At 33.1% G+C, this 15,000-nt stretch overlaps 1 protein-coding gene across 7 annotated transcripts in view; it reads left to right on the forward strand.

Annotated features, from left to right (window-relative positions):
- Positions 1 to 15,000, forward strand: part of LOC115006175 (CSC1-like protein 2) — a 41,793-nt gene that overhangs the window by 3,284 nt on the left and 23,509 nt on the right. For 5 of the 7 annotated variants that reach the window (XM_029428254.1, XM_029428255.1, XM_029428256.1 and 2 more), the window contains exon 2: positions 11,177 to 11,395. In XM_029428254.1, the coding sequence (XP_029284114.1) occupies positions 11,204 to 11,395 (192 nt within the window). In that variant the 5' untranslated portion in view covers positions 11,177 to 11,203. Of the gene's footprint in view, positions 1 to 11,176; positions 11,396 to 13,831; positions 14,001 to 15,000 lie in introns of those variants that run through there. The other 2 variants (XM_029428258.1, XM_029428265.1) reach the window with 2 other exon arrangements.

Genomic DNA, 15,000 nt, shown 5'->3' on the forward strand with positions numbered 1-15,000 from the left:
GCGTTTGTCCAAAGCGACTTACAATAAATGTAAACTGTTGTTAGGGTTAGTGTTAGCTGTTAGCTGTTAGCTGTTAGCAGTTAGCTGTTATCAGAATCAGAAATCCTTTATTAGTCCCACAACGGGGACATTTACATCATTACAGCAAAGAGCATATGAAGTAAGGTGCAGAGTGCACGATAATTAAATAAAACTAATATAAGTACAAGTGGTTGAGTAGTTTATAAAGTGAATATTGCACACAGTGGTGGAACAGTGTGTTGTTGGTGTGGTGGTACATTCTGACCGCTGCAGGGAGACAGGACCTCCAGTATCTCTCCTCTCTTAGCTGTTAGCTGTTGGTTGTTAGCTGTTGGTTGTTAGCTGTTAGCTGTTGGTTGTTAGCTGTTAGCTGTTAGCTGTTGGTTGTTGGGTGTTGGTTGTTAGCTGTTGGTTGTTAGCTGTTAGCTGTTGGTTGTTAGCTGTTAGCTGTTGGCTGTTGGTTGTTAGCTGTTGGTTGTTAGCTGTTAGCTGTTGGTTGTTAGCTGTTAGCTGTTGGTTGTTAGCTGTTGGTTGTTAGCTGTTGGCTGTTAGCTGTTGGTTGTTAGTTGTTGGTTGTTAGCTGTTAGCTGTTGGTTGTTAGCTGTTGGCTGTTAGCTATTGGTTGTTAGCTGTTGGTTGTTAGCTGTTGGTTGTTAGCTGTTAGCTGTTGGTTGTTAGCTGTTGGTTGTTGGTTGTTAGCTGTTGGTTGTTAGCTGTTAGCTGTTGGTTGTTGGTTGTTAGCTGTTAGCTGTTAGCTGTTGGTTGTTAGCTGTTAGCTGTTGGTTGTTGGTTGTTAGCTGTTAGCTGTTAGCTGTTGGTTGTTAGCTGTTGGTTGTTAGCTGTTGGCTGTTAGCTGTTGGTTGTTAGTTGTTGGTTGTTAGCTGTTAGCTGTTGGTTGTTAGCTGTTGGCTGTTAGCTATTGGTTGTTAGCTGTTGGTTGTTAGCTGTTGGTTGTTAGCTGTTAGCTGTTGGTTGTTAGCTGTTGGTTGTTGGTTGTTAGCTGTTGGTTGTTAGCTGTTAGCTGTTGGTTGTTGGTTGTTAGCTGTTAGCTGTTGGCTGTTGGTTGTTAGCTGTTAGCAGCCGGTGCAGAGAGATTCCATAGAGTTAAATAATGGTGCGTTCATGCTCTATTTAGTAAAATGAGTATTGGGTGAAGGTTTTGGTCGGGAAGTTTTCACAACTATATATAATCGATATTAGAGGGAATTATTGTTTTGTTTGTTACCGTGGTTGCTAATCGGCACTACACTGGTATTGGTCTCGGCTGATACATTGTGTGGTAACATCCCTACTGACGAGATAATATTGTATTGGGCCTTAAACTGTAAAGTAATTGAAGCTGTGGGATAAATGTAGAGCAGTAAAAGTACAATGTTTAAAGTATAAAGTAGCAGAACATATAATCAAGTAAAGTACAAGTACCTCAAAATTGTACTTAAGTAAAGTAGTAAATGTACTTAGTTATGTGCCACCTCTGGTGGAGACATTAGTGCTGCGTCATTATTATTCTGAGTCCTGTTTCCTACACGTGTGCGATGGCTCTGCGTGTGGATCCCGTGCAGCAGCTGATTGTTGCTGTTGTGTTGCTGCTGCTGTGTAAAGCAGGGCTGCAGTGAGTCTGCAGATGAGTCACGCTGCTGCATCACAACACGCAGGCAACGTTCCAGAGCTGCCAGATCGTCATTCAAAGAGGAACAGATATCACGTTAGCCCATTAGCTATCTTACAACCTTATGACGTTGCAAGATGAGTCGATCAGCAGAAGAAGAATCTGAAACTATTTCATAATCCATAACTGTTGAAATAATGTTTCCTGCAGAAAAGTCTTTAAAGTTTGTTTTCAGCCTTAAACCTGCAGATCTGCTGCTTTTCTGTTTTATATTAAAGTGACAGAACAATAAGACATTAAAGATATTAAAGACATTAAAGATATTAAAGACGTTAAAGATATTAAAGATATTAAAGACATTAAAGACATTAAAGACATTAAAGATATTAAAGATATTAAGATATTAAAGACATTAAAGACATTAAAGACATTAAAGATATTAAAGACGTTAAAGATATTAAAGATATTAAAGACATTAAAGACATTAAAGACATTAAAGATATTAAAGATATTAAAGATATTAAAGACATTAAAGACATTAAAGATATTAAAGACATTAAAGACATTAAAGACATTAAAGATATTAAAGACATTAAAGATATTAAAGACATTAAAGACATTAAAGATATTAAAGACATTAAAGACATTAAAGATATTAAAGACATTAAAGATATTAAAGACATTTAAAGATATTAAAGACATTTAAGATATTAAAGACATTAAAGACATTAAAGACATTAAAGATATTAAAGACATTTAAAGATATTAAAGACATTTAAGATATTAAAGACGTTTAAAGATATTAAAGATATTAAAGATATTAAAGACATTAAAGATATTAAAGACATTAAGACATTAAAGACGTTAAGATATTAAAGATATTAAAGACATTAAAGACATTAAAGATATTAAGACGTTAAAGATATTAAAGATATTAAAGACATTAAAGACATTAAAGACATTAAAGATATTAAAGACATTAAAGATATTAAAGACATTAAAGACATTAAAGATATTAAAGACATTAAAGACATTAAAGACATTAAAGATATTAAAGGCATTAAAGATATTAAAGATATTAAAGATATTAAAGACATTAAAGATATTAAAGACATTAAAGACATTAAAGATATTAAAGACATTAAAGATATTAAAGACATTAAAGATATTAAAGATATTAAAGACATTAAAGATATTAAAGACATTAAAGATATTAAAGACATTAAAGATATTAAAGACGTTAAAGGCATTAAAGATATTAAAGACATTAAAGATATTAAAGACTAAAGATATTAAAGACATTAAAGATATTAAGATATTAAAGACATTAAAGATATTAAAGACATTAAAGATATTAAAGATATTAAAGACATTAAAGACATTAAAGATATTAAAGATATTAAAGACATTTAAAGATATTAAAGACATTAAAGACATTTAAAGACATTAAAGACATTTAAAGATATTAAAGATATTAAAGACATTTAAAGACATTAAAGATATTAAAGACATTTAAAGATATTAAAGATATTTAAAGATATTAAAGACATTTAAAGATATTAAAGACATTAAAGATATTAAAGACATTAAAGACATTTAAAGATATTAAAGACATTAAAGATATTAAAGACATTTAAAGATATTAAAGATATTAAAGATATTAAAGACATTAAAGATATTAAATATATTCAAGACATTAAAGATATTAAAGATCAAATCAAATTTATTTGTATAGCCCAATATCACAAATTATACATTTGTCTCAGTGTGCTTTACAGACTGTACAGGTTACGACACCCTCTGTCCTTAGACCCTCTGTCCTTACATCCTCTGTCCTTAGACCCTCTGTCCTTAGACCCTCTGTCCTTAGACCCTCGCATTGCACAAGGAACAACTTCCTAAAAGAAACCCCATAATTAAAGGGGAAAAAATGGAAGAAACCTCAGGGAGAGACTGAGGAGGGATCCCTCTCCCAGGACGGACAGACGTGCAATAGATGTCGTGTGTACAGGATAAACAACATAGTACAAATACAACATTTGACAGAAATTATGTTGTGTTGGAAAAAAAAGAAATAGAAAGTATGGATGAATCCAGGAAAATGTCAAAAAGGCTTCCCGGTGTCCAGCAGGACCAGGTCAGCAGGCACTGTCACGATTCATGATGCTGACGTAAACTTTATCAGTGGCAACCTGCCACATGAGAGACAGACACTCTGGGGATGATGCCCCGGATGATGAGTTAGTAACATACATTTACATAAATGCATACAGATAGAGAGGGAGAAGAAGAGAGGGAGGGGAGGAGAGAGGAAGAGAAGGAAGAGAGCAGGGAGGTGTCCCCCGGCAGTCTAAGCCTATAGCAGCATAACTAGGGGCTGATCCAGGGCAAACCTGAGCCAGCCCTAACTATAAGCTTTATCAAAAAGGAAAGTCTTTAGCCTACTCTTAAATGTGGAGAGGGTGTCTGCCTCCCGAACACAAACTGGAAGCTGGTTCCACTGGAGAGGAGCTTGATAGCTGAAGGCTCTGGCTCCCATTGTACTCTTAGAGACTCTAGGAACCACAAGTAACCCTGCAGTCTGGGAGCGCAATGCTCTAGTTGGTTTATAAGGTACTATGAGATCTTTAAGATATGCTGGAGCCTGACCTTTAATTGATTTGTAAGTCAGGAGAAGGATTTTGAATTCTATTCTGTATTTTACCGGGAGCCAGTGCAGAGCAGCTAATACAGGAGTAATATGATCCCGTTTCCTTGTTCTTGTCAATACACGTGCCGCTGCATTTTGGATCAATTGAAGAGTCTTAAGCGACTTATTTTTGGGACAACCTGATAACAATGAGTTGCAGTAATCCAGCCTTGAAGTAACAAATGCATGGACTAGTTTTTCTGCATCATTTTGAGACAGGATGTTATTTTTGCAATGTTACGTAGATGAAAGAAGGCAGTCCTTGAGATTTGTTTTATGTGGGAGTTAAACGACAGATCTTGATCAAAGATGACGCCAAGATTCCTTACAGTGGTGCTGGAGGCCAAGTTAATGCCATCCAGAGCTTCTATGTCATTAGAAAATGCGTTTCGGAGGCGTTTAGGGCCAAGTATAATAACTTCAGTTTTGTCTGTTTAACATCAAGAAGTTGCTAGACATCCAAGTTGTTATGTCCTTAAGGCTTGAAGTTTAGCCAATTGATTGGTTTCGTCTGGTTTAATTGATAGATATAATTGGGTATCATCCGCATAACAATGAACGTTTATAGAGTGGTTCCTTATAATATTGCCCAAAGGAAGCATATATAAGGTGAACAGAATCGGTCCAAATACAGAACCCTGCGGAACTCCAAGACTGACTTTGGCTGTCATGAAGGATTTATCGTTAACAAGTACAAATTGAGATCGCTCAGATAAATAGGACTTGAACCAGCTTAGTGCGGTTCCTTTTATGCCAACACAATGTTCCAGTCTCTGTAGTAGAATGTCCTGATCAACAGTGTGGAAAGCAGCACTGAGGTCTAACAAGACAAGAACAGAGACAAGTCCTTTGTCTGATGCCAATAGAAGGTCATTGGTAACTTTCACCAGTGCCGTCTCTGTGCTATGATGAACTCTAAATCCAGATTGAAAAACCTCAAATAAACTATTATTATGTAAAAAGTCACATAACTGTTTTGCGACTGCTTTCTCGAGGATCTTAGCGAGAAAGGGAAGGTTAGATATCGGCCTATAGTTGGCTAAAACCTCTGGATCAAGACCAGGCTTTTTAAGAAGTGGTTTTATTACAGCTACTTTAAAGGATTGTGGTACGTAGCCAGATAATAGAGACAGGTTGATCATATTTAATAACGAGGTGTTAATTAAGGGTAAAACTTCTTTAAACAGCTTAGTTGAATCGGGTCTAAAAGACAGGTTGATGCTTAGACGATGAGATTGTTGAAGTTCGTTGGTTAAGGTTGATTGGAGTAAAACAGTCGAGATATATTTCAGGAGTTACAGATGTTTTTAAGGTTCTGGAGGTTGAAGTTAAGTCGTTACTGATTGAGGTCAGGAGGAGATTAATTTAGTCTCTAATAATTATAATGTTATGGTTAAAGAAGCTCATGAAGTCGTCACTACTGAGAGATATAGGAACAGAAGGCTCTGTAGAGCTGTGGCTCTCTGTCAGCCTCAGTGCTGAACAGAAACCTGGGGTTGTTCTTATGTTCTTCTATTAAGGAAGAGTAATAAGCTGCTCTGCATTACGGAGAGCCTTCTTATACGTTTTAAGATGATCTAACCAGACTAAACGAGATTCTTCCAATTTAGTGGAACGACATTTACGACTTTTGTTTTAGTTTGCGGATTTGTAAATTAAGCCGGAGCTTTCTTTTTCTGTTTTATGATCTTCTTCTTTAGAGGAGCGACAGAGTCGAGTGTTATTCGCAGTGAGGCTGCAACGCTATCAACAAGATGATTAATTTGTGAGGACTAAAGTTAGCATTGGAGTCCTCCCTTATATTGATATTGAGTCCTGGTATTGAATTAAGTGCTGATGGAATCACTTCCTTAAATTTAGTCACAGCACTTTCAGATAAACATCGAGCGTAGGATGTTCTGCCTGCTGGCTTGTAGTCCAGTAACAGGACTTCAGAAGTTATTAAAATGTTCTGATAAAAGAGGATTATGTGGACACACTGATAAACTTTCAGTTTCAACACCATATCCCAGAACAAGGTCCAGAGTGTGGTTTAAACATGTACATTCTGACTGAACCCAAGTGAATCTAATATTGAGATAAATGCATTATTAAGGCTCACTATCAACATCCACATGAATATTAAAGTCACCTACAATAATTACTTTATCTGTTTTAAGGACTAAACTTGATAAAAGTTCTGAGAATTCAGATAGAACTTCAGAATACGGACCAGGAGGGCGGTACACAGTAACTAATAAAACTGGCTTTATTGTTTCCATGTTGGGTTTGAGAGCGTAAGAACAAGGCTTTCAAAAGAGTTACATTAAGAGACATTAAAGATATTAAAGACATTAAAGATATTAAAGATATTAAAGACGTTAAAGATATTAAAGATATTAAAGACGTTTAAAGATATTAAAGATATTAAAGACGTTTAAAGATATTAAAGACATTAAAGATATTAAAGATATTTAAGACTTAAAGATATTAAAGATATTAAAGACATTTAAAGATATTAAAGACATTTAAGACTTAAAGATATTAAAGACTTAAAGATATTAAAGATATTTAAGACTTAAAGATATTAAAGATATTAAAGACATTTAAAGATATTAAAGATATTAAAGACATTTAAAGATATTAAAGACATTTAAAGACATTAAAGACGTTTAAAGATATTAAAGACATTTAAAGATATTAAAGACATTTAAAGATATTAAAGACATTTAAGACTTAAAGATATTAAAGATATTAAAGACATTTAAAGATTTTAAAGATATTAAAGACATTTAAAGATATTAAAGACATTTAAGACTTGAAGATATTAAAGATATTAAAGACATTTAAAGATATTAAAGACATTTAAAGATATTAAAGACATTTAAAGATATTAAAGACATTCAAGACTTAAAGATATTAAAGATATTAAAGACATTTAAAGATATTAAAGACGTTTAAAGATATTAAAGATATTAAAGACGTTTAAAGATATTAAAGACGTTTAAAGATATTAAAGACATTTAAAGATATTAAAGACATTTAAAGATATTAAAGACATTTAAAGATATTAAAGATATTATAGACGTTTAAAGATATTAAAGACATTAAAGATATTAAAGACATTTTAAAGATATTAAAGACATTAAAGATATTAAAGACGTTTAAAGATATTAAAGACATTAAAGATATTAAAGACGTTTAAAGATATTAAAGACATTAAAGATATTAAAGACGTTTAAAGATATTAAAGACGTTTAAAGATATTAAAGATATTAAAGATATTAAAGACATTAAAGATATTAAAGATATTAAAGACATTTAAAGATATTATAGATATTTAAAGATATTAAAGACGTTTAAAGATATTAAAGCCGTTTAAAGATATTAAAGACATTAAAGATATTAAAGATATTAAAGACATTTAAAGATATTAAAGACGATATAATAAGAATGTTTTGTGGTTATAAACTATCACGATAAATAGTTTGTTGTTATAACGTATAGAACAATAAAGTTATCCCAGGACCAGACAGGAAGTGTTATTGCAGTAGTGAAATGTGTACAAACGCACATTTATTGTTATAGTTATAATTATTGTTATTGTAATTATTGTTATTGTTATAATTATTGTTGTTATTACTATTATTGTTATAATTATTGTTATTGTTATAGTTATTGTTATAATTATCATTATTATAATTATTGTTATTGTTATAATTATTGTTATTATTATTATTATAATTATTGTTATTGTTATAGTTATTGTTATAATTATTGTTGTTATTATAATTATTGTTATAATTATTGTTGTTATTATAATTATTGTTGTTATTATAATTATTGTTATTGTTATAATTATTGTTGTGATAATTATTGTTATTATTATAATTATAATTATAGTTGTTATAATTATTTGTATTATTATAGTTATTGTTATAATTAGTTATTATTATAATTATTGTTATAATTATAATTATTGTTGTTATTATTATAGTTATAATTATTGTTATTGTTATTATTATAATTATTGTTATTGTTATAATTATTGTTATTATTACAGTTATTGTTATTATTATTGTTATTATTATAATTATTGTTATTGTTATAATTATTGTTGTTATAATTATTGTTATAATTATTGTTATTATTGTTATTGTTATGATTATTGTTATTATTTTTATTGTTATGATTATTGTTATTGTTTTAATTATTGTTGTTATAATTATTGTTATAATTGTTGTTGTTATAATTATTGTTATTGTTTTAATTATTGTTGTTATAATTATTGTTATAATTGTTGTTGTTATAATTATTGTTGTTGTTATAATTATTGTTAAAATTGTTGTTGTTATAATTATTGTTAAAATTGTTGTTGTTATGATTATTGTTATTGTTTTAATTATTGTTGTTATAATTATTGTTATAATTGTTGTTGTTATAATTATTGTTATTGTTTTAATTATTGTTGTTATAATTATTGTTATAATTGTTGTTGTTATAATTATTGTTGTTGTTATAATTATTGTTAAAATTGTTGTTGTTATAATTATTGTTAAAATTGTTGTTGTTATAATTATTGTTGTTGTTATAATTATTGTTATAATATTGTTATTGTTATAATTAATTGTTATAATATTGTTATTGTTATAATTATTGTTATTGTTATAATTATTGTTATAATTATTGTTATAATTATTGTTATAATTATTGTTATTGTTATAATTATTGTTATAATTATTGTTGTTGTTATAATTATTGTTATTGTTATAATTATTGTTATAATTATTGTTATAATTGTTGTTGTTATAATTATTGTTGTTGTTGTTATAATTATTGTTGTTGTTATAATTATTGTTATTGTTATAATTATTGTTATAATTGTTGTTGTTATAATTGTTGTTGTTGTTATAATTATTGTTGTTGTTATAATTATTGTTATTGTTATAATTATTGTTATAATTATTGTTATTGTTATAATTATTGTTATAATTGTTGTTGTTATAATTATTGTTGTTGTTATAATTATTGTTGTTGTTATAATTATTGTTATAATTATTGTTGTTGTTGTTAGTGTTATAATTATTGTTATAATTATTGTTATAATTATTGTTATAATTATTGTTGTTATTGTTATAATTATTGTTATAATTATTGTTATAATTATTGTTGTTGTTATAATTATTGTTGTTATAATTATAATTATTGTTATAATTGTTGTTGTTATAATTATTGTTGTTGTTATAATTATTGTTATTATTATTGTTGTTGTTATAATTATTGTTATTGTTATAATTATTGTTGTTGTTATAATTATTGTTATTATTATTATTGTTGTTGTTATAATTATTGTTATTGTTATAATTGTTGTTGTTATAATTATTGTTATAATTATTGTTGTTATAATTATTGTTGTTGTTGTTATAATTATTGTTGTTGTTATAATTATTGTTATTGTTATAATTATTGTTATAATTGTTGTTGTTATAATTATTGTTGTTGTTATAATTATTGTTATTGTTATAATTATTGTTATAATTATTGTTATTGTTATAATTATTGTTATAATTGTTGTTGTTATAATTATTGTTGTTGTTATAATTATTGTTGTTGTTATAATTATTGTTATAATTATTGTTGTTGTTGTTAGTGTTATAATTATTGTTATAATTATTGTTATAATTATTGTTGTTATAATTGTTATAATTATTGTTATAATTATTGTTGTTGTTATAATTATTGTTGTTGTTATAATTATTGTTATTATTATTATTGTTGTTGTTATAATTATTGTTATAATTATTGTTGTTGTTATAATTATTGTTATTATTATTATTGTTGTTGTTATAATTATTGTTATTGTTATAATTGTTGTTGTTATAATTATTGTTATAATTATTGTTGTTATTGTTATAGTTATTATTGTTCTGTGTGCAGAACCTCATTAAGAATGTTCCTGTTTTAACATCCAGTGATGTGATCTCAGCTCAATACTACAGACGACAGCTGACGCTTGTTTACACGCAAAGCATTATGGGAACTGTAGTTGGAGCAGTTGGAGCGTGATGAAGACAAAGCAGACGCTAACAAAGCTCATCAAATATTAATAACAGGAAAATCACAAAAGACATAAAATAGTTCAGGAGTTAAAAATGGATCAAATATAACATATAAAATATATATATATTTGAGTACAGTATTTTCAAAGTGAATAAAGTAACTATATCTTTAATATCATGTTGTCGCTCTGCTGTTGGTATTACTTCTAATGTATTTTATATTGTTACTTTTAGAAAAGATCTCAATAAGACGTGATAAAATAAAATATTGTTTTACTCTTGTTTATATTCTTATGTTGTCATTTCTGAATAATAAAGTTCTAATCTTAAAATATATATATTTATCCTTTGTTTATATATTTATATAATGTATATCTGGCTGGGGGGGTGCGGCCGCTCCCTCGTGGCGTCTCTTTGTTCTCGCCGTGATGTAACGATGACATCATCACCGCTGTCACTTTTGGTTTGTCGGCAGAACGCCGGTGAGCCGTGAAAACTGGGTCAGCGGCTGTAGTCGGGGTTACCGTGGTAACGGGATCAGTAGGTCACAGGGGAGAAAGCGGTCTGCTTCTGCTGAGGCATGCTGGGAAATGTAGTCAGCTGCTCCTCTTTACTGGCATGTTGTTGAAAATGAAGAGTGTTTTATTTGCACATTTTGAAACCATGATGTTGAAGCCGCCATAATGAAGCGGCGCCGGAACATACAAATAAAAAGTCAAAGGATCATTTTAGCAGCTGGAACATGTCCGTTCCTGTGTGGACGCATTAAACCTGTTTCAGGATTAAATCACTGACTTCTGTTTCCATTTCCTCCCTCAGGTTCTCCGCGAGGATGCGGCACTGAGCATGCTCAGAGCGCTGATCGTTACCATGGCGATGTACGGCGGCAGCAAGGCGTGCAGCGGGCAGGATAACTGCTCCGCCCACAGCGAGTCCAAAGACTACTGCTACTCGGCCCGCATCCGCAGCACGGTTCTGCAGGGGCTGCCCTTCGGAGGCGTGCCCACCGTGCTCGCTCTCGACTTCATGTGCTTCCTGGTGAGTCGCCACCGCACGTGCTCAGTGCGACACACGTTGACGACAGAGGATTAAATAATGAATAAATAATCACACTTTATTGAAAGCATTTATTGAAAGTCATAAATATATGATTCACTTATTAAAACACTAAATAACTGTTGGGTTTTGAAGCCCAAAGGGCGCTGTGATTGCCTTTCAAAAGAATCCAGTAAACTTCTAGATGATCAAGATACTTATTTATTTAAAGTGATGATGACAGCATTTCAAAAATACCCTCAGCCGAGGACACTTTCACACACCATGTCCACAGTCCGAATCAATAAAGAGCCAGTCAGCTGTCTCTTGGTAAAAGTGAAAGTGGTAAAAACATCATAAACATTTTGCTGTATTCTCTACAGAAGGGTGTCGTCGTCCCTCATTGGTCCATGTTGGCGCGGTTATGCCCCTTGGTGGGCCGTCTTGTTGTGACGAGATGGAGGTAGACCTGAAACTCTTTGAAGCAGGGGTCTCAGACTCGCGGGCCAATTGCGGCCCACTGGACGATATTTTGTGGCCCCCTACTTGACATCAAAGTTTAGTGTTAGTGTGGCCCGTGCGTTTTCTCCCGCGAGTCGTTGCCTTGGGCGTTTTATATTTGTTTTAATCACTTATAGGCTACCATAGCTCAGGCTTGTGACAGCAACGTTTTTTTTGTCATCCAGCCCGTCATGTCTTTCTCAAAACCTGCCGTGAAGAGAAAGGTTGGCGACGAGCACAGACAATTTCAGGAAAAGTGGGAGACGGAATATTTTTTTGTTGAGCACAGGGGCACCCCGACGTCCCGACGTGTCTTATATGCACAGAGAAATTGCGGTGCACAAGAAATACAACATCAGACGTCATTACTCAACTAGACATGCTGAGGAGTATGCAAAATACCAGGGAGATGAGAGAGAGGACCGGGTCGCCAATCTTAAAACATGTCTACTGAGGCAACAAGATGTTTTCAAGAAAGCAAGCAAAGAGAGCGATGCGGCAGTCGAAGCTAGCTACGTGGTGAGTGAGATGATTGCTAAGGCGGGAAAGCCATTCAAAGACGGCGAGTTCATCAAAAAGTGCATGTTACAGGCTGCAAGTAGAGTCTGTCCGGAGAAGAAGGGTCAGTTAAGCAACATCAGCCTTTCAGCCCACACAGTGGCAGAGCGCATTTCTGACCTGTCGGGTAACATATACGATCAACTGCGTGAGAAAGCCAAACATTTCCGTGCATACTCAGTCGCTCCTGGTGAGAGCACAGACATCACTGACACTGCGCAGCTCGCAATGTATGTCCGCGGTGTTGACGACAATTTTGAAGTGATGGAGGAGTTGCTCACAGTGATTCCAATGCATGGCCAGACATTGTGGATGCCGGTTTACCATGGAAGAGGTTTGCTGGAATAACAACCGACGGAACGCCATCAATGACAGGGAGGAGAAATGGACTGGTGGGAGATGAGGGTGTGGAGGAGGCCATTGCTCTGCACTGCATTATCCATCAGAAGGCCCTTTGCAGCAAATGCCTGAAGTTTGACAATGTAATGTCTGTCGTTGTGAAATGTATCAACCATATCAGATCCAGGGGCTTAAAGCACCTCCAGTTCCGCGCCTTTTTGGAGGAAATAGAGTCAGCAGGATGTGCTCTACTTCACCGAGGTACGTTGGCTCAGCAGGGGAAACGTCTTGAAGAGGTTCTTTGAGTTGAGAGCAGAAGTGAAAGCCTTCATGGAGAAGGATGGGATAAGTGATCCAAATGGCTCATGGACTTAGCTTTTCTTATTGACATCACACAGGAGCTGAATGTACTGAACAAGACATTACAAGGCCAGGGGCAGCTGGTCAGTGCTGCCTATGACAACAAAACGTTTGTTATGGAAAGCCCAGCTCTCTCAGACAAACCTCTGCCATTTCCCAGCATGCAAGGCACTCATGGATGTGGGCACACCATTCAGTGGTGAGAAGTATGCTGATGCCATTGTAAAGCTACAGGAGGAATTTGATCCCAGGTTTGCAGATTTCAAGACACACAGAGACAATTTTCAAATGTTTGCTGACCCCTTCTCCTTCGATGTGCAAGACGCCCCTCCTGTGCTTCAACTGGAGCTCATTGACCTGCAGTGGAGTTCTGAACTCAAAGCCAAGTTCAGGGAGGTGAGTGGAAAAGCAGACAAGCTTGGACAATTTTTGAGAGAATTGCCCCCCACCTTCCCTGAGCTTTCCAGGATGTTCAAGCGGACCATGTGCCTTTTTGGGAGCACATATCTGTGTGAAAAGCTCTTCTCCACCATGAACTTTAATAAGTCAAAGTACAGGTCCAAACTTACCGATGGACATCTTCAAGCCATACTGAGGGTCTCAATGGCTTCCTCCCTCAAGCCGAATGTGGCTCTGCTGTGTAAGAGGAAGCGCTGCCCGGTCTCTGGCAGCAAGGAGTAGGTCAGAGAAGCATATGTTCTGAAGAACCGTTCATGTTCTGAACTGTTATTATTAAAGATTGAGAAGATTGGATCAGTTGTACTTTTTTTTGGAATAATAGAAACCCTTTTTTTGTGGAATATTTGATGTGGCCCAGCCTCACCCAGAATCTACCTCCAGCGGCCCCCAGGTAAATTGAGTGTGAGACCCCTGCTTTGAAGAGAACCTACAGTGCTTCACATTCATAACTAATATAGTGCTCATTATACATTTGTGCAATAATACATTTTGATTAAGGTGGACGAGTACATGTGATAATCATTAAGTGTGACTCAATACAATCAGGAGTTTATTTACTTCACAATATGTATATATATATATATATATATATATATATATATATACACAGTATATATATATATACTGTGTGTGTATGTATATATATATATATATATATATATATATATATATATATATATATATATATATATATATATATATATATACTGTGTGTGTGTATATATATATATATATATATATATATATATATACACAGTATATATATATATATATATATATTACAGTATATCTCAAAAGTGAGTACACCCTTTAGATTTTTGCAAATATTCTGTTATATCCTTTCAGGGGATAACATTATCCTACTGAAACTTTGATATAACTTAAAGTAGTCAGTGTGCTGCTTGAATAACAGTATAGATTTATTGTCCTTTGAAAATTACTCAGTACACAGCTGTTAATGTCTAAACAGCTGGCAACAAAAGTGAGTACACCCCATAGTGAACATGTCCTAATTGTGCCCAATGATGTTGTTTTCCCGCCCTGGTGTCATGTGACTCGTTAGTGTTACAAGGATTCAGGTGTAAATGATAAGCAGGGCTGTTAAATTTGGTGTTTTGGGCACAATTCTCTCTGAATGCTGGACAACATGGCACCTCATGGCAAGGAACTCTCTGAGCGGCTGAAAAAAAGGATTATTGCGCTTCACAAAGATGGCCTTGGCTATAAGAAGATTGCCAACACCATGAAAATGAGTTGCAGCACAGTGGCTAAGATCATACAGCGGTTTTCCAGGACAGGTTCCACTCGGAACAGGCCTCGCCAGGGTCGACCAAAGAAGTTGAGTCCACGTGCTCAGCGTCATATCCAGAGGTTGGTTTCCAAAAATAGAC

The sequence above is a fragment of the Cottoperca gobio genome, unplaced genomic scaffold (assembly GCF_900634415.1).
Source record: "Cottoperca gobio unplaced genomic scaffold, fCotGob3.1 fCotGob3_64arrow_ctg1, whole genome shotgun sequence".
Classification (NCBI taxonomy): Eukaryota; Metazoa; Chordata; class Actinopteri; order Perciformes; family Bovichtidae; genus Cottoperca; species Cottoperca gobio.